This window comes from Eulemur rufifrons, chromosome 14, assembly GCF_041146395.1.
Source record: "Eulemur rufifrons isolate Redbay chromosome 14, OSU_ERuf_1, whole genome shotgun sequence".
NCBI classification, from domain to species: domain Eukaryota; kingdom Metazoa; phylum Chordata; class Mammalia; order Primates; family Lemuridae; genus Eulemur; species Eulemur rufifrons.
Window position 1 is genome coordinate 25,502,359 of NC_090996.1, and position 20,598 is coordinate 25,522,956.

Sequence of the window (20,598 nt, forward strand, 5' to 3'; positions counted from 1 at the left end):
AGCCGACCACGCAGCCGGGAGACTTGCACTCGAGCCTCGGCTGTGGCCGTGCACCCGTGTACTCGCAGGTCTCAGTGGCATCGTTTCACTGTTTCCCACCAGAAGGTGACACAGCTTAAAAGCAAAAACCACAGGCTTCACCACGTATCAGTGCAAGACCCTGGGCGTGTCGCTGCACCATCTCTCCAGGACAGCCTCTGCTTCGCCACCTGGAAAACGTGGCCTGTCGTGTGCCCTCCGGGGCCACTGGCAGCAAGCAGTAGGCACTTATGTACGGGGCTTATTAGCACACGGCCACAGGGCCCGGGGCTCAGTAAATCTCAACGTACGGCAGTTGTTTATATTTCTTGTTGGAGGACTCAGTCCAAACTCCCGGGACCGTTCTTCCGAAGAATCTATAAACCTGGTCCCAAGAGCAGAGCCCCATCCACCAGCGAGCAGAGCGGCTCCTCTTCCGGCTCCAACACGGGCGAGCCGTGAGACCCTGCGGCAAGGCGCGGGCACTTCCAGGCTCTACCACGAGAGGGAGGTCAGGGGTGCTCAAAAGGGCACAGACACACGACCCCTGGTCCCTCACCTAAAGCAGTAACGACGCGCTGGCCTCTCACCCGAGGATGCCCCTCACCCAAAACCCTCCAGGTAGGTCCACACGAAAGAGTATCACTGGGCCATCAGAGGAGTGGAATTCTCATACACGCTACGACACGGATGAGCCTCGAAAACACTGAGCTAAATGGCAGAAGCCAGTCTCGAAGGCCACCTGCTGTTTGACTCTGTTTATACGAAATGTCCGGAACAGGCACATCCAGAGCTGGAAAGCAGGTCAGCGGCTGCCAGGGGCGGAGGGGTCACAGGGACTGGGAAGCAACTGCTCACAGGCACAGGGCTTCCTTTTGGGGTGATGACAATGTTCTGGAATTACTGATGACGGTCACACAACCTATGTGGAAAAGCACTGGACTGTACACTTTAAAATGGTGGCGCATGCCATGGTAGTCCCAGCTACTCGGGAGGCTGAGGCAGGAGGATCGCTAGAGCCCAGGAGTGTGAGGTTGCTGTGAGCTAGGCTGACGCCACGGCACTCACTCTAGCCCGGGCAACAGAGCGAGACTCTGTCTCAAAAAAAAAAAAAAAAGATGAACTATATTTCAAAGTAAAAAATAAATTTAAAAAAAAGAAAAAGAAACCCATTTCCAACGTCAACCTGCTTTACTCAGTATAGAAGCCAAAGTCTTGACTCAGACCCCAGGAGCCACCTGACTTGTGACCATCCCGTCTCTGAAGGTGTCTGACTTCCTGTCCTCTCCCTCTCCCCTTGCTCCCTCTGTCCCAGGCTCCATGGCTATTCTGCCTACGAGTGGGCACAGTCCCTGCCTCAGGGCCTTTGCACTTGCTCTTCCCATTCCAGGTTGGCTCCTTCGCCTCCATCCGGTCTTTACTTAAGTGTCACCTTCTCAGTGAGACTCCGACCATCCTACTTAAAACTACCCGACCTCCCTATGAGTAGCACCTAAATTGTTTTTGCTATAGCACTAATGATGGTTTAGCATACTGTAATTTACTTAGCGTGCCTACTGGTTTCCTGTCTGTCCCTTCCAGTTAGAATGAATGCTCCCCAAGAGCAGGGATTTTACCGTAGTGTTCCCCGCTCTATTCTCAGTATCTAGGACAGGGCGGGATGGTGGCAGATACTCAGTCAATGTTTGCTGAGCAGATGATGGACAGGTGAGTGCAGGGGGAGACATGGGGAGAGGGGAACGTGGCCGAAGGCAGGAAGGCGCACACTCAGCAGGGAAGAAACCCGGGCCTCAGGCATCTCACCACCAGAACGTACCAGCCCCCTTGGCAAGCCGAGGCCCCGCCGACGCCGGCAGCACGGGGCCCACACAGAGAAGGGGCAACACTGCACAGCCCCTGTCACATCCACGGCCCCAGCTTCTCCAGGAAGCGGAGCTGGTCACGTGTCATCCATCCCCCAATTACTGATTAAGCACCTACTGTGTGCCAGGCTCTGTGTTCCAGAAAAACAGTGCCTTCGCCGATGGCATCCCCGGTCCTGTCCAGCCTCCCCGGGCCTCTGTCTTCCATCACACCCACCGATGGGTAAACACCTCATCCTCCCCGAAGCGCAGGAATTCGCCAGTGGAAAGAACACGCAGACACCTTCCAGGGAGCTGAAGGCTACATATTTTATCCTAATGTAGTCAGAGGCTTCGCTGTCTCGGCCGGGGCCAAGGTCTCCAAGGGACAGCCAGCCTCATCTGTTTCTTGCCAAACAGCTCAACAAACTGTCTCTGGAAGCCCGTCACCCCCGCCCCTCCCCAGCCACCCAGAAACTGAGAGGCAGACTCAGAGGTCGGGAGAAGCTGGTCCTGCCCTCAAACACCGTCTGCCGCGGCTTCCTAAAGGAGGCCGGGACGGGAAGCGACCAGCGAGGGGCCAACACGTCTGGGTGACGGCCCGGACACTGCAGGTTTTGTCAAGGGATCCAATGTCGGGAGCAAAAGGTTATGAGGAAACTACCACCCCGCTTCTAGGCGGGACACAACTCAGAGACTAAACCCCGTCGCCTGCCCTGGCCGACGGCAGATCTTGCCCTGTGAGAGACCACGCAAAATGCCACGGGTTTCTGCACGATTTGCCATTCCTTGTGTAATAGCAAAGTAAGTTAGAAAAACCTGTAAGTACAGTCATCATATTTATGACATCTATCCACTGCCGTGCTGATGTAGACACAGACTCTCTGCAAACACATACAAGAGACCGGTGGACGCAGGGGAGAAAGGTGACCACGGTCTAAGTAGGGAGGCCTGAGCCTGTGGTTCTCCACAGGGGGGGATTTTGCCCCCAAGGGAACACTTGGCAATGCCTGGAGCCATTTTCAATTGTCACAACTGGGGAACGCAGGGAGAGTCACCACTTGGCGTCTACTGGGCAGAGGCCAGGGATGCCTCGAAACACCCTACAATGCACAGGGCAGCCCCCTCAACACTGAAACAAAGGGTCATCTGTTCCCAAACGTCCCCAGCTGAGGCTGAGAATCCTTGCCGTATGTAGACCATCTGATACAAATTTTTACCCTGCGAACCCATTACCTTCTGTTTTTGAAATAAAATGTATTATATATACGGAAACAAACAGTTCACTCATATTTAACATGGAGACTATTAAACAATTTAAAGAAAAATACATAAAATGAACACCCTACATAACTCTCATCCACTCTGCTATTACTTTTACTTGCAAGAAAACAGAGAGTCCGTCAACGCCCTGGAGGAAGTCCGGGGCGCTGAGGTGTGGAGAGAAGGTGACGTGCAATGCAGAGTGCGGGGCCCTGGGGAAGGGGGCACCTTGGGGAACACAGAGTCCCTGAACAGTACAGAGATGCCATTTCTTGTCCAACTCCCGTGCGTTGACAGTGGTCACCGGGACTGGGAAAGAACGCCATGACTGACTGTGGACGTCTGCCGTGGCAGGGGAAGGGGAAGGGGAGCCGGAGCCCGGGGCTGCACATCCTGCGATCGAACCCCTTCGTTCTTCATTTGAGGAAACCCAGAGCTGGGAAGGTGAGATGACCAGCTTCCGGTCTCACTACGAGCTGGGCACAGAATGCAGCTGTCCAACTCTCAGAAGAACACGCCAGTCCTCTAAGCCAGAGATTGGCCCACGGTCTACATCTGGCCCACACCGGTTTACACAGGGCCTATAAGCTCAGAATGGATTTTACATTTTGTTTGTTTGTTTCAAGACAGGGTCTTGCTCTGTTGCCTAGGCTGGACTGCAGTGGTGGGATCACAGCTCACGGTAGCCTCAAACTCCTGGGCTCAGGCCATCTCCCGCCTCAGCCTCCCTAGTAGCTGGGACTACAGGTGTGCACCACCATGAATGGCTGGATTTCACATTTTTAAATAGTTGAAAAAAAAATCAAAAGAAGAATACTAATACAAGACACCTGCAAATGATAAAAAATTCAAACTTCAGAGTCTATGAATACATTTTTATGGACACACAGACATACCCATCCACTTATGTGTTACCTGTGGCTGCGTGTGCACTCCCCTAGCAGACAGAGACCCACGTGGCCCAGACTGCCTACGATATTTACTAGCTGCCTCTTTGGAAAAAGTCTGCTTACTCCTAACTTCTTGCCAGTGTCTCTCAAACTTGAATGTGCCTATGAACCACCTAGAGAAAGCTTGCTAAAATTCAGATTCTGTTTCAGCTGATCGGGGGCGAGGCCTGAGGGTATTTCTAACCACCACCAGATGTTGCCAATGTTGCTGGTCCACGGACCACACCTGGAGGCGTTGAGGATGGACTCCGGGGGGTCTCGAGGTGTGGGACCCAAACCAACAGCACCTGGGAACATGTCAGAAATGCAGATGCTCCGGCCCCCCCCACACCTACTAAATCCGAAACACTGGGTGGGGCCCAGCAAGATGTGTTTTGACGAGCCCTCCAGGCGATGGTGATGCCAGCTCAAATTTGAGGACCATCTGTCCTCCAAGTCCAGACTCAGAGATTTAAGGTAGACCTACACAAAATCCAATGATGAACATAAAAGGTAAAAAGGCTGGAGTTGGCCTTAAGCCTTCTACCTGCAACTCAGCTGAGATGAAGCAGGTGGTAGTTTAATAGAAAACCTTGGGCTGGTGGTGGAGGTGGTGGCTCATGCCTGTAATCCCAGCAATGTGGAAGGCCAGAGCAGGGGGACCGTTTGAGGCGACGAGTTTGAGACCAGCCTGAGCAACACAGTGAGACTCTGTCACCACCAAAAAATGGGAAAAAAAAATTAGCTGGGCATGGTGGCACGCCTATAGCTCCAGCTACTCTGGAGGCTGAGGCAGGAGGATCCCCTGAGCCCAGGAATCTGAAATTACAGTGACCTGCAATCACACCAAGGCAATTCCAGCCAAAACAGAAGACAAAACAAAAGCTTCATATTTAGGAAAATGTGTGATTTTTAGTTCACAGAAATTTCCTGTAAGAACGTATATTTGCTCACCTAACTAAGAAGGAACAGTCAGTAACAGCACATTACAAAAAGTGTGACAGTTAATAAAAGAAAGACAGAAAGAAAAAACAAACAAAAGGACATGATCTAATCCTTAACTATCAACTGTGTTCCAAGAGGGATGTTTTTCCATAGTCCCTCACTGTATGGTCTCCTGGTTTAAGGCCAGCTTTGTAAAACGGTAACTTGCACCACTGTGTTTAAACTTTTCAAAGCTGGCTAGGCAGGTATAGACTCATTAAAGTACCCCAAGACACATGTATCAGAAGATCCAGCGCAGCATGGATCTCTGCAGAGAACAGCCAGCAATGGGCAACAGGTAAGTTCGCCACGGCACATTCAAGCACGTGTCATTAAACCAACGAAGCAGCTCTGACGGCACGAACCAAGATGAGACACATTATTCAGTACAAAAAAAGATACAGAGCACTATGTATGGAATGACTCCATTTGAACCCATCAAAAACATTTTTTGAATACCTGTGCGCTTATGTATTTTTTCCTGAAAAGATACACAAAACTGTCACTTCGGAGAAGAGGGACAAATAGAGGGGAGGACAATATACTTTTCATTTTTGTATCTTTCTGAATGATTTGAAATTTTTTTTTTACAATGAAGAACATATTTGTTGAGCACCTACTGTTCATTGTTTTAGGCATGGCGGTTATAGCAGTCAACAGAAAAGACAAAAATTCCTGCCCTCCTGGAGCTGACATCCTAGTGGGGAGAGACAGACAACAAACAAAACATATACGTTCTAGAGCGTGTCTGGCAGTGTGCTCGACACAGGGTCCGAAGGTCGCTGACAATCCACACTTTGGGACCAGGTGGTAGCAAGGTAAGGAACCAGCACTACGGCACCGAGCATGCTGTTTAGTTCAGCGAACGTTTTTTTCTCGTAAGACTGTCTCAAAGAAGGAAGGAGAGAGCTGCTTTACATCCTGGCACAAGCTCCTTATCCTACAGTGAACAGGTAACCAACAGTTCCCCAACTGATTGGCTGAAAGATGTTAAGTGTTCAGAATAAAAGGAAGAGTGTTTTTAAAAAGTAGTCAGAGACGTTCTCACTGAAATAGCGACCTTTTAAAAATATTTGGGTATGAAAACAAAACAAACAAAAAAACCCCATAAAACAATAGGGGCCCAGAAAAATTTGGCTTCACTCACCAGGAAAGGCGTGCAGACCCAGGTGAAGGTGCCCACGGCGGCCAGGTAGGCCGACTTCTTCAGCACCTTCAGCTCCTCCTGCCGGATGGCCAGCACCTTGTCCTTGAACGCCAGCTCCCAGGCGTAAAGCTTGAGCACTTTGATCCCATTGAGAATTTCGTTCATCAGCTTGATGCGGCTGTCTTTGCTCTTCATTTGCGCCACCTTCCAAGAGAGGGGCAATCAACGCCACGTCTGGGGGCTGGCCCCGACATCGGATCGTCACTCAGAATCACCATCTATTAAAAATGGGCCTCCTGAGGGCGGTGGGCCGATCCCCCTAGGACCCCATGTGTCCTACTCTTGGCCCTGAGACCACGTCAAAGGGCTCCTCTATCAAGCAGAAAAAAACCTGCTTCGGATCACGTTAGATTAGGCATTAGAGAAAACTATTCAATTTAGAATCGAGCAAAAGAGGCAAGAAAAACCTGTCTGGTATCCAGAGGAGGAGCGACACGGGCCCTATTCTGCTGACCCAGGCACAGGAGGGACGGCGTTTTTCTTGGTTTTTTAATTGTCAGCCGTACACGGCTGTTAACATAGTGAAATGCTTCTGTACCAGCTGGCACCATTTCCGACCAGCGGGTGCCTGTGCAGTACAGCTGTTAAGTATTTTTAATACCACCCAGCATTTGCATATGCCACGCACTTTTCTAAGCATTTTACATGCATTTCACCATTTCATGCTCACAAGGACCCTAGCGTTCAAGGTTATGGTCACCGCTGGGTCACAGATGAGGAAACTTTAAGCCACGTCACCTGGAGGACAGCAATGGAAGCTGTCGCGGAGGTGGGCAGCTCGAGGAAGCCGATACATCCAGAGGATGAAAGTTGACTTGTCCCCAAGCCCCCTCCCACCTGTCCAGCTGTCCCCACTCCACGGGGCCTCTCATTCCAATGGGCCCGTGTCCTGGAACCCGTCTCCCTGCGGCAGCATCAGTGTGGCCAAGGGCTCCCGTGTGACGTTTCACAGCACACCATGAACACCCACCGACAGTGGAGCCGACCAAGAAACTGGCCTCTTTTACGGACCATTAGGCACCAGTTCAAGTGAGTAAATTCCAGCTATAAAACACAGCACTTCCGGGAAGACCCCCGAAGCTCGGTGCTAAATGATATTAATAAAATCATGCTACCAAGCAGGCCCATCTGGGTAAAAACAGATGCAGCAATAATATCACAAAAATACATATATATACACCAAAGCTAACTGTTTAATCAGATCTGTATATAAACACATAGGAAGTTCTAGAAGGATTCACTTCGATGGGTTCACAGCAGTTCAGAGGGTAGGGAAGGGAAGGCCATCCTCTTTTAATCTATAGACTTTTGTATTAAACTTTTTAGTAATAAGAAAGCATTCACTCTATTACTTGGGGATTTCAACATTTTTAAAATACAAAATATCTCTAAAAATAAAGAGTTGAACGCTGTGTCTAGCATAAGGTAAGAGCTTAACAGGGGAGAAAAAAGTAGAGGATAATTTTTAACTCAATTCTTCGAAGCTGAGTCACATAAACACATGATGAATAATTCCATGGGAAATGAGGACTCTTGGAGGCTCACAGACATTGTGACTTTGGCCACTGGCCCACTCGGTCTAACTATCAGGAGCCCTCAACCTGGGCTGTGCACTGGGATGGCCTGGGAAGCTTTAGAATGCTGATGCCCAGGCCCCGGCCACACGAATGGGGACTGGGCACCAGCCTTTGTTAAAGCCCCCCTGCTGATTCCAACAGGCGGGCGAGGCTGAGAACCCAGGCCCTGAGCAGAAGGAACTCGGCTAACCCGCACGCAGAGAGGCCAGCGTGGACCCTGAGCACACGGACACCGTACCTGGTAGGTCTTGGTCTTCATCGCCATGACAGCATTGATTGGCACCATGAGGACCATCACAGCCACCCCAGCCAGGACGGAAGGGCCCAGGTTCTGGGGAAGGAAAGGAGACTCTTTATCACTCACCACACAGGGGAAGACAAGGGCCTTAACAGCTCACACGGACTCTGCCCAGCCAGCTCTGGGCAAGATGCATTACTTTTACCCAGTGTCTGGGTGTGAGAAGTTTGCAGATTTATTTCTGAGCGTTTCTTGGGGTCCTCCCAACCCCTCTAAGAATATGCAGGTCCACAGTCCCTTATCCAAAACGCTCGGGGCTGGGTGAGTTCTGCAGGAGTTTTAGGAAGGTAGTAGAAAGAGTGCACACGGCCACCTGTTTATCTTGCTTGAAGGCTGTTTTCAAGTTTGGCTCTTGTCTGGTGCCCAGAAACTTGGATTTCAAGGGGGTTTCCACCATTAAAAGAATTGATCGGAGGGGCTCTCACTATGCCTTAATTGTCTGTACAAACCGTATAGTTTATGCTGAACACCCTCTTTCCTTCTGGGAGTCTGGACTTTCGGGACGTGCCAGGCAAAGGGTGTTTATGTGACCAGCCTCCAGTAAAAACTCTGGGTGCCGAATCTCTACCGAGCTTGCCTGCCTGGCAACATTTCACACGTGTAATCCTAACTTGTTGCTGGGAAATCAGGTGCACCTTGTGTGACTCTCCTGGGCAAGGACTCCTGGAAGCTTGCACCTGGTTTCTCCCGGACGTTGCCCCAGGTACCTTTATTCTTGCTAACGTTGCTAGATTCAATTATAGCCATGGATATGACTACATGCTGAGGCCTGTGAGTCCTCCCAGCAAATCATCGAATCTGGTGTGGTCTCAGGGACCCCTGAGACAGGTGTGTATGTCGTATAAATCCCTACAACCTTAGCATAGCACTCTACAATCAAAGGCATTTGATTCCAAACAGGAATATGCACACTGAGAGAGATAATCAAGATGAGAAAGACCTTATCAGTTTAGCTGAAATTTCACCACCAAATGAGTTAAGGAAAACTTTACAGTTTTCAGAGCCTTCTGATGTGGGGCTTTGTAGATAACAGGTTTAGACCTGTTCTATTACCCCATCTGCAGATAAGGAAACTCTGTTTCAGAAAGGTTAAGTGGTCAGTGGCCAAGATAAGATATAGATCTACATCTTTCAACTTCATTTTGAATTACACACACACAAAAAGAGACACCTTGAGAAGTTGGCCCACGGTGCGGACTTGGCTGAAATACAGTTCCATCCTTAGCGTGGAACTACAGGACAGTGTGATTTTTCTTCCGTTAGACATTCAGGAAAACAAGAGTATCAGCCTCTTCAAAGAGTTCACCCTCAGGGACTCCATTCCTAGTTCCAGAAAAATGTTACTGTTGCTCCAAACAGTTTGTGACATATCTCTGCCCAGTGAGGACTAATCTAGCTTTGAGGATGAAGATGATTCCTACCGACAACCAAAGCATTCTGAATCCACGCTGATGGCAAACAACAGTAGCTAAAATAGAATGAGCACATCTATATACCAGGTACCGGCTTGTTTGTTTTTTTAGAGACAGTGTCTCACTCTGTCACCCAGGTAGGAGTACAGTGACGTGATCACAGCTCATTGCAGCCTCTTGCCTCAGCCTCCCAAGTAGCTGGGACTACAGACGAGCACCACCACGCCCAGCTCATTTTTTTTTTTTTTTTTTTGTAGAGACAGGGTCTTGCTATGTTGTCTAGGCGGGTCTTGATGGGTCTTGAACTCCTAGGCTCAAGCCATCTTTCGACCTCAGCCTCCTGAGTAGTTGGGATTACAGGCTACAGCTAGCACGCCTGGCTTCAGGTACTGTTTTATGAATGTTTATCTGTATTCATTCATTTAACTGTCCCAATATACCTAGGATGAGAGGTACCACTATTATCAATTTAGAGATGAAGAAATTGAAGCTCAGTGACATTAAGTAACTTGTCCAAGGTCACAGAGCTAGAAATGGAAGCAGCAGGATTTGAACCCAGGCAGCCTGATTCCAGAGCTTACGTCATCATCCACTCTCCTGTACTGTGTTCTGACAATCTAATACAGCAATCCCAGTTTTGGCCTCAAGGAGTAGTCCCCAAACAGGGACAGATTTGCCCCCCAGGAGACATCTGGTAATATCTGGAGACATTTTTGGTTGTCACAACGGGAGGGGATGCTGCTACTGGCACACAGGGACACTGCCACACATCCTACCACATGCAGGACACCCCCCAACAAACAATTATCCAGCCCCAAATGTCAAAAGAGCCCAGGCCGAACAACCCTCATGTAAAACAAGGTGTGCTGTTAAGCAATTTTCTTAATAGTTCATAAACCGATCCCGAAGGCAATTCTAAAAGAAGTGTTCCAAAAACATTTTTACCCATGGCAGCACTTTCTGGGAAAGTGGACACCCCAAGAGATCTGGCATTTATTTAGATATTTAAATTCTGGTATTTTTGCCTTCTAAGTTTCATTATTTGAAACACTTCATTCACTTTCTGTTCTATAAATATACCAAAAAGGTGAACTGCAAGAAAATCAGCAGGAATTTTCTTCTTCTTCCTTTCTCTTTCGATAACAGCAGATAATTTGGTGTGCGCCTATTATGCACCAGGCCCTGCAGGGGCTGCACCCACAGAACACACAAAAATAAGTCAGATGCTAAATGCCCATGGGCAGCTAACGTACTGCCTTTACAGTTGAGGAGGCGGCAGTGTACCGAGCACACGCGAAGCTGTTTCAGGAAGTAAAATCAGATGAGCCCCTACACTAAAGTTAATGGGATTCAAAAAAGGAGGAAGTCTACCTAATTGAGATTGGGAGGAAAGTATTACGCAAGTGGCATTTGTTATAGCCTTGAAGGATGGCCAGGATTTCATCAGCTAGGAAAAAGGAAGGGAATTCTTAGTGGAAGGAAAGGTATGTACAAAGGCTCAGAGGTGGGAAAGTACAAGGCACGGGTTATGCGATGAGCCTCTTTGCTCAGCCTCTTTTGATTTTGGGAATGGTCCCCCGCCACGTGGAAGAACTGCCAATCACATCTTTTCTGCAGTGGGAGAGGACATGTGACCCAGGCTGGCCAATCAGAGAACTCTGCCTTCTGGGCCACAGTGATTGGTTCAGGGATGTGAACAGGACTGTGCCAGGCCAATCAGAGCGCTCCCTGAGACTCTGGCTGCAGCAGGGAAATGTGGTCTTCTCTCTTCCCTGGCACTATCTGTAAAAATGACATAAGCCCAAACTATGGAAGCCATTTGGGGAACAGCCACTGAGAAGGAAGCCAACTCAGAGAAAACCAGAGCCAAGGAATGACAAAAGAGTGAGACTGAGTGCGTACAACAGTGCTTCATCGCCTGGATCCATCCATGCCTGAAGCTAATCCTCAGAGGCTTCTGGTATGTGCAGCCCCAAAGTTCCCTTTATTTGCTTAGGCTATTTTAAGATAGGTTTCTATCCCTTGCAACCCACAGAATCTTGGTTCTAACCAACATGATTAGGGACCAGTGAATAAACGAGTTTGGGAGGCTGCAATGGGAAAATGAGGTGTGTCTATCGCAGAGTTGTTAATTACGCTGTCAAGATGCAAACACCATGCCACCTAAGAGGACATAAATCTGACAATTCATGGAAGAAATGAAATACCCACGAACCGGTTAATGGGCCAGAAAATAAAATGTGAATGACAGCAAGAAATGCCAGTGAGCTACAGACACTCTTGTCATTGACACTCACGCCCCCTCGCCCCCACTGCCCCCACGTGGAAGTCCCTCCCTACACGCAAAGGGGAACGACGGCACACACGCACCAGCCACAGGAGGTAGAGCGCGAGGATGACTTGCAGAGGGGCTGACCAGATCATGTTAATGTACGTGGTCAAGTCCATGAACCTCTGGGCATCCACAGACATGAGGTTGACGATCTCCCCGACCGTGGAGGATTTTCTGGCTGAGTTGGTGATCACCAAGGCCTGTGGGACAATGGAGAGGGAGAGAGGGTGAGTGTGGCGAGTGAAGAGCCCTGTACCCTCGCTCCCGGCCCGTGGAGAGGAAGGAGACTCAACGGTGGAGAAGCCACAGATCTTTTCGCCTTCCCCACTGGCTCACCTGCCTGCCCGGCCCATCAGGGTCTTCGCAAAGCCCACACGCTCCTAGAGACCTCGCTCACTGCCTCCCACCTTGAGCGCTTCACTGTGGAAAGGACCTTAGGCCTCCGCACACTTTAATGTGACTCCACCACCTGGGGAACGTGTGCCGGCGCAGTGACTGATTCAGCAGGTCCGGGTGGGGCCCGGGAGGCTGCCCTTCTAACAAGCTCCCAGGTCATGCTGGTGCTGCTCAGCCCAAATCCCACTGAGGACCAAAGGGCTAGGCCGGGGCCTCTCAGCCTTGGCATTCCCGACATTTGAGACTCGGTAATGCTTTGTGAGGCTGTCTTGTGCATCGTAGGGTGTTAAGCAGCATCCCTGGCCTCTACCCACTAGACGCCTCACTCCCAGTTGGGACAACCAAAAACATCTCCAGATGTGGCCACATAGCCCCTAGTGGGGGAGGGGCGCAAATTGCCCTGGCTGAGAACCATCAGTCTAGACCACGTGGCTGCACACTGTGCCCTGGGGAGTTTTAAAAACACCGACACCTGGGTCCTACCTGTGCACCTTCAACTTAGTCGGTACGGGTGAATTCTGGGCGGCAGGAGTTTAATCCCCCCAGGAGAGTCTAATCCACACACAGGGCTGAGAAGCACCAGTCTAGCCCATCTTTCCAACTATCCATGAGCCTGTCTCCTCCTAACCCACGGGCCAAGCGATGTCCTTTCCCCAGAGACAACAAAAACGAAGGCATGGCGAAGGTGACTTGGATCCTTTAAAGCTGGACGTGCACAAATGCCTGCTACGTACTCTGTCACCCCTCAATTCAAATTGCGAGTGAGAACCAGCGCAAACACAGAAAATTAACAGCAAAGTGAGGATCTGAGCTTGGATTTCCCCACCTCAGGGACCACTGACCCAGCTAAGAAACCCACGGCTGATCCACGGGTGCACAGACACTCCACACACCGACCCCTGAAGTCAGCTTTGCCCACGGTACGAGGCCCGACGGTCACCATCCTTGCCACCCTCCGTCGCCGAGGCCACCCTCACCCTGCTGCTCCAGCAGCTGGGCTGGAGCTCCCCACACTGCAGTGACCCTGCCGAATCCCTGTGGACTCTGAGGCTGCAGGGGGGGACATCGACGCCAGGGCGCGTGCCGAGGACGCGGGCCCCCTACCTTGCGGTAGACGGCGCCGATGACAGCGGTCTTGACGCGCATGCCGCTGACGAAGCAGATGTGGAAGTACTGGTGCAGCACCAGGGTCTGCAGGCAGGCGCTGACGAACAGCAGCACCGTGTAGAAGTAGCCCTGCCAGTCCGGGGCCTCCGTGTCGTTCACGAAGTTGATGAGCAACCTGCCAGGGGCAAGGGAGGCTGTGACCGTGACACGGGGCTGGGGAAGAGCGCTTCCGGTTAGCACTGCGGCGCTCTCGGGCGCTGGCACTGCAGTTTCCCAGATGGAAAAACAAGCCCACAGTGGCCTGACTGCGCAGGTGGCCCAAGCCACTGGTGACAGGGGCCTCTGCCTTGGCATCCTCGCGCTGATCGCTGTCTCCTCACCAGCACGTCACCCAGAGGTGACCAAGTGGGAACACCAGGGACGGAGGGAAGAAGGAAGAATGCGCGGCCCCGAGGGACGGAGAAGCAGGGGGGCAGGAGAGGGCAACCTCCTTTCTGACTTCGCGGCTCCTGGTTGCAGTTTTTCGTGAGATCTGCCAGCGTTTCCTTGCTCCTGGTTTCCCAAAACCAGCCCGTGTCCTCCCCGTGTTGCATTCACAGAAGCCTAGTGGGGGTCTGTGACTTGCAACCAAAGCGGCCTTCACTAAGATGGGAATTCAGCAAGGCAGAGACACTGGCCCTGGGCCCGCGGCGGCACACCGCGCCCCGCCAAGGCGGTGAGTAACACGAGTGAAAGGTCGCACTAAGGAGACGAGGAGCCCCGTGGGAGGGACAGGGCTTACGTACTTTAAGAGCTCGGGGCCGGCAAACATCATCAGGTCGTGGACGGCCTTAAAGAAGAAGCTCATGAGGAAGTAGGGCCCGAAGGTCTTGTATAACACCTTGAACAGACAGGGCTCCCGGTCCCTCTGGGGGGACTTGACAATCAAGGCCTCCGCCTCCTCATTCACATCCGGCTTGGAACCCCCTTTCGGCTTGGCGGGGTCCTTAGAGGAGTACACCATCTTCACCGGCTGCCTGGAACACAGTGGGGGAATAGCTGTGGGGTCCACCAGCGACGCAGCCGCCACCCCAGGGAGAGGCCAGGGGACGTCACCCTTCAGGGAAGGCAGAGCCAAAGATGACAAGCCACCGCAGGGAGGCAGCTTAGCACAGTGGTTCTGAACACAGAGTTCAAACCCTGGCTCGGCCACTGGCCAGCTGTGTGATTTTAGGCAAGTTCTCTGACCTTAAGGCCTTAGTTTTCTCATTTGCAAAATAAGGACAAAAGTAGGACCCACTTCATAGGGCTGCTGGTGAAAACTGAGTTGCTAACACGTGAAAGGTTTAGAAACATACCCGTCTCAGCCCCAAACTGATCCACAGAGTCAACGTGATCAAAATGAGGGCCGGGCGTGGGCCAGCTTCTAACAGCTGCCCACATTCCTAGACTCACAGCCACTTCTTCCACCTTCAAAGCCGGCAGCGACCACCTCCCCTCTCTGACCTCCTGTCCCCCACTCCCAAGGAAGCTTGTGATGCCATCACACCTGCCCAGATGAGCCAGAATATTCTCCCCATTTCAAAATCCTTAATCGCATCTAGAAACCTTTTGTCAGGCAAAGTAACATATTGACAGGCTCTGGGATACGGACGTGGACACTGTTGGGGGCGTGGGGAGGGGGGCACCATTATTATGCTGACCACAGAGGATAATTTCTGTTTTCCATGTTGTCGTGTCACCACCTAAGGTCCTTCCCTGCTTGTATCGCTTGTTTTCCCTGGCTGGGATTTTTAGTGGGACTTCTTTTTTTTGGCGAGGAGGAAGGGAGCGGCTCAGCCGTCACCATCCTGTACACCACTTCTTGTTCTCAACCGCCAGGAGACGGGTGCCCAAGGGCCAGGGAGAAGGACTCAGGCAGGCAGGGGAGGAAGGCCCAGACCCGGGCGGTGGAGGTCAAGTGCAGTGGACGGCGATCAGCTGAGTCAGGAAAGGAAAACACTCAGTCACCAAGAGGCCTACAAGGCTGAAAGGAGCTTCCGGAAGGGAGAAGAAACACGCAGACCATCTGAATGGTCCAGTTGCAAGGAGACAGGAAAGCTGAGCAGGAACGGTTTGAGTCAGGATAAAACTGCCCAGAACAGGAGGACAGAAAGGGCCAGGATGGTGGGGCTGGGAGACAAAAGGGACTTGCTGACTTGATCCGAATTTTGACATGGGCAAAGGTAGCAATCGGCCACTGTCCACTAACACTGCCTGAACTCCTGCTCTGGGCCAGGGGCTGAGGAGACCCCCACCAGCAAGGAGCCTCCTGAGAGCGTTAAATTAAGTTCAGCCTAAAGCAACCTCCTAAGGTATTTTACGTTTGGCCTAAAGGCTTCTCCATACATAGTGAACTATAACCTCACTGAACATGTAAGCAGCGTGTAACCGACTCTGGTAACAAGTAGGCAAGTCTCCGCCAATCACAGGCAGCCAACTGTTCAAACCATGTTCACGTAAGGCAAACACTTAGCTGCAACCAATCCAGCTGTTCTCTGTATGTCACCTTCCCTTAATGTTATCTGTCCATGTGGCAGACCCAGACTCACCATGAATCTACACTAGTTCTGGGGGCTGATGATTTGTGAATCGTGCTTGGCTCAATGAAACTCTGTTAAATTTAACGTGTGCAAAGTTTGTCTTTTAACAGATGGTGTTAGAAGTAGGACTCTAGGTAGAGCTTCTAGCAACCCCCAGGAGCTGGGGACCACAGGAAAGTTCTCTTAGATTCTGAAGCTCCACAGATGTGTCTTTTGGGCTGAGTTTGAGCGAATTTTTGATCTGCATCTGGTTTGCTGGTCGAAACAAAAACTGGATTGGATTGGATCATAATTAACTGGATTGGATACTGTTGGAGGCCTCAGATGCCTGACTGGGCCAAAGAGAAACTGTCAACAAATGGCAATACTACAAGGCGTGCAAACTCTGGCTTTTGAAAATGTGCAGGGATTTTTGTGTTCAACCCCTTTTGTCTCTTTGTCTCGCATCCTTAGGCAGGGAAAAATCCTCGCCTATGGTGAGCAAGGGGACCTGAACGCTGAAGTCAAGACTCAACATACAAGTAGGACCCTTAACTTCCTAAGAACCGAGTACTGCACCCTCGGGCTACGCTACCTTTCTGTGTATAAGCATTAAGCCCTGGAAGCAACAAATGCTTATAAAAATGGTGAAATCTTACGAAGGTTAATTTAAAATTACAGTGGAACATTCTAAATGAACAACGCTGCACTTCAAGAAATGCATTTAAAAATGAGGGCTCCCAAATTAGGCTCATTCAGGGATGTCCACAGATGTGCAGAAACTTCTAAAAAGATTTCAAGATCTCTACTGACTCTTTTAAAAAACTCTGAACAAAAGAGTGTGCCACGCCTCGGCACATGCTCTCAGGGGGTCGTGGCCAAGAGAATCCACGGCCCGCTCAAGCAACATTTTTCTCTCTTCTCTTCTACTCAAATTGCCTTAACTGCGTGTGAGACTCTATCCCATTTGGCAGATGAGCAAACTATGGCCCAGGGAAGGGAGGCCTCTTACCCAGAACCACAGAGCTAGTACAAGGCGGCACTGCCAGCCCCCCAACCCGGACTCAGGCCATGGGAAGGAGCTGACTCATCCTGAGTGTCTGGCTTCCCAGGAAGTGCAAGGAAACTCACACTTACTTCCTACACTTGGCACATTCCTTCTTCCAGTTCTTCACCAACACAGGCACAACTTGTTCCGACGTGTCCTCCCTGTTGAGGGACCAGAGGTCACTGCCCTCCAGGGGCTGGCGGTAGCCCCGGATCATCAACCTGGGCCAAGACACAAGGGGAGCAGTCGATGAGAGTCGATGGGGGTGGGAGGAGAGGGGGAAGAGGAGGAGGAGGAGGAGGAGGGGAGGGGGAGGAGGACGACTTTGTATGTATCCCCCTGAAATCCAGGCCAAGCTCTTTTGTAACCAGAGCACAATTATCGAAAACGAGAATGCAGTCCATATTCAAATTACATCAACTGTCCCGGTGATGTTCTTCAATTTGAAAAAATTATGTAAAACATTTCATTAAAAAAAGATGTTTGTAAAAAGTTCATAAAGACAAAGAAGATGCTTTTTAGGGGGGAAAAAGATCCAAATGATCCCCAGTAGGATGTTGACAATGGGTAGAAAAAGATAAAAGGAAGTATATCAAAATGCTGACAGCGGCTGCCTCTGGGTGTTTTCTTGTTGTTGATCTATGATCTTACCCCCATCTCCTACCGTCAGCGTATACTATTTTTCCAATGGGGGAGAGATGATGATATCAATAATATTAACAATAACTATACCTGATGTAAAAAATGCCTAAAACCACAGCTAAAAGCAGGATAGCTTGTGGCTACCCCAGGCCAAGACTTCCACAGGGGTTTAAGCTGCTCATGGTGCACGTATTTATTGCAGTCAAGTGCATGGCCTTGGGGGACAGAGTCAGTATCTCTGAGACCACGTGCCCAGCACAGGCAGACTCGGGACACAATTCCGTAGAAGAGCAAAGGAGGGAGGGAGGGAGCGAGCAATGGGGGAGCTGAGCTGCATTTGTTCACTTATTCACTCATTCATCCATTCACTCCCCACGGCCCACCCAGGGTCTGGGGCGCCCGCCTTACCCTGTGATCCACCAGAAGGTGATCCTGGAAAGGAAGGAGGCACCAGATTCTGGGCAAGGATTCTAGTGGGAAGAAAGCACAGGGGGGAAAAAGAAACGGTAAACAAATGATTAAACTTGTCATCTGTGCCAGGGTTCGGCAAGGGGTCGTCAGCTGGCCACTCTTCCTTCAAAAGGACAGTCGCCCGCGCCCAGACTATTCTGCCCTGCAAATGCAGTCCTCTCCTGAGGCCCAGGAGTAAGAAACGCATAGCAGCTCCTCTAGCTTCACCCAACAAATATCTCCTGAGTGTCTACCATGTGCAGCACAACACACCGTCCTCCAGACCCGCCTTATAACGCCACACCCCCCTGACGAGCTGGGACTACTGTCAACCCCACTTCACTCATACATTCAACAAGATTTGCAGTACTGTGTGCCAGATGCTCTCCAAAGAGCTACGCACTTGCATTATTTTATGCCCCCACAGAGAGCTATGAACATGGAGCCACTATTACCCCCACCACATTCATTCATTCATCTAACAAGCATTTCCTCTACCAGCTGGCTCTGTTCTAAGTGCTTTACACAAATTATCACATCTCATCTTCACAACCACCTTAAGAGGTAGATAAAAGTATCATCCCTGTTTTGTAGTTAAAGAAACCAAGGACCAGAAGTGGCAGGACTAGCCCAACGTCCCACAGCTAGAAGCGGTAGAGACAGGATGTGAGCCCCGAAGAGTTAGGCTCCAGAAAGAGAGACCAACTGCTCACATGAACAAATGCAAAAGTGCAATTGTGATATGTGACTTGAAGGTGGGTAAATATTACCAATGAGACAACATAAATAGATGGGGACTGATCTAGTTTACTGGGGTCGGAGAAGGCTCCTCGAGGAAGACAGTGAAGCTGGCATCTCAAGGGTGAGTAGAGGAAAACTAAGGGGAAAGGCAAGGCATGTCCAGGAGAGAGCAGTGTGTGCAAAGGCCCTGTGGTAGAGGGAAGCACAGCAGACTCCAGGAACCAAGAGAGGGCCTGAGCAGTCTACACCCGAGGCCACATAAAGAATTCTGGTCTTCATCCCAAGGGCAAGGGACAGTCACTGACAGATTCTAAACAAGCTATCAAAGGAGCTATTTCCCAGAAGTACAATGACGCTCAACATCATGCAGACGAGGAAAGTGCCATCGGCACAGAGCCTCTGGATTAGACAAAAGCTGGCTTTCAATGTGGATACGTACGGGTCTCCTGAAACACAAGCTTTAGTGCAGGGAAGGGAGGTCGCCATGCACAACGAGGTCTTTAGCCAAGGACTTGGCTCAACTGTCCCATTACTTTGCAGAGATAAGGCATCCAGAGAGCCTGATAAGACAGCACACTCCAGTCGAGCGGTTTTCCATCGAGGCTGGGAGTGCTTTCAAAAAATACTCCGTCTGGGCCCCACCCCACACCCCCAGAGATTCTAATTAAGCTGGTGTGGGGTAGGACCAGGCATTTGTTTTTGTTCTAAACGTCCAGATTGTGCTTGTCAAAGTGGCTGGGCAAGAGACATACACGATAAGCCTAGAACATCTTGTCGTGCCGGACAACAAAGAAACAAAGATGAGTGCGATTGTTGAGAGTCCCCAGAACCAACCAGAAGCTGCTCCCACCGGCCAACAAAGAGAAAACTGAGTTTCAATGAGGATGATGAGTTCAGTGGACTGAAACAGACCAGGTATGTTTAAATACACAAGTTCACACTAATGCTGGAAAAAAACAAAAAACATCTTGGTGTCACTGGTACTAACTAGGGAACCAAGCTACTGTTTTGAAAACAGAAAAAGGGGAAGGAAAGAAGCATTCTCCCTCCTTTCCTGAGTGAGCTACACCACAGGGTGACCCAGGAGACGAGGCACAAGTGCCTTTCCATAAAAAAATCCCAGCTAATGAAGGAAGAAATCATATAACAAAAGAATGAGCCATTCTGCAACCTCAGTGGATTATTGGAACATGTGATGATGTTAAAGAATTATTAATATTTTTAAGCCAAAGATGGTATTGCAGCTCCGTTTTTAAAAATCCTTCTCTTTCAGAGATTATCACTGGAGAAAGCTGGATGAAGGTCCATGGAAACTCTACCCTTTTTGCAACTCTGTGTGAGCCTGTTTCAAAATAAAAAAGAAAATTTAAAAATCCATGTCGGCCGGGCGAGGTGGCTCACGCCTGTAATCCTAGCACTCTGGGAGGCCGAGGTGGGCGGATCGTTTGAGCTCAGGAGTTCGAGACCAGCCTGAGCAAGAGCAAGACCCCAACTCTACTAAAAATAGAAAGAAATTATATGGACAGCTAAAAATATATAGAAAAAATTAGCCGGGCATGGTGGCGCATGCCTGTAGTCCCAGCTACTCGGGAGGCTGAGGCAGGAGGATCGCTTGACCCCAGGAGTTTGAGGTTGCTGTGAGCTAGGCTGACGCCACGGCACTCACTCTAGCCTGGGCAACAGAGTGAGACTCTGTCTCAAAAAAAAAAAAAAAAAATCCATGTCCTTCCAAGGTAGGTACTGAAATGCTATGCAATGCAGGGTCAAGAGCCCAAGGCAGTTCGTTATTCTATGCTGTCTACGTTATGTTTCC

At 50.3% G+C, this 20,598-nt stretch overlaps 1 protein-coding gene across 1 annotated transcript in view; it reads right to left on the reverse strand.

Moving 5' to 3' along the window:
* Positions 1 to 20,598, reverse strand: part of ABCC1 (ATP binding cassette subfamily C member 1 (ABCC1 blood group)) — a 117,101-nt gene that overhangs the window by 43,294 nt on the left and 53,209 nt on the right. Inside the window, exons 6-12 of the mRNA XM_069486886.1 lie at positions 18,003 to 18,064; positions 17,042 to 17,173; positions 14,150 to 14,380; positions 13,362 to 13,539; positions 11,900 to 12,061; positions 8,058 to 8,150; positions 6,183 to 6,386 (exon numbers count right to left, since the gene is read on the reverse strand). Coding sequence (XP_069342987.1) covers positions 6,183 to 6,386; positions 8,058 to 8,150; positions 11,900 to 12,061; positions 13,362 to 13,539; positions 14,150 to 14,380; positions 17,042 to 17,173; positions 18,003 to 18,064 — 1,062 coding nt within the window. The remainder of the gene's footprint in view (positions 1 to 6,182; positions 6,387 to 8,057; positions 8,151 to 11,899; positions 12,062 to 13,361; positions 13,540 to 14,149; positions 14,381 to 17,041; positions 17,174 to 18,002; positions 18,065 to 20,598) is intronic.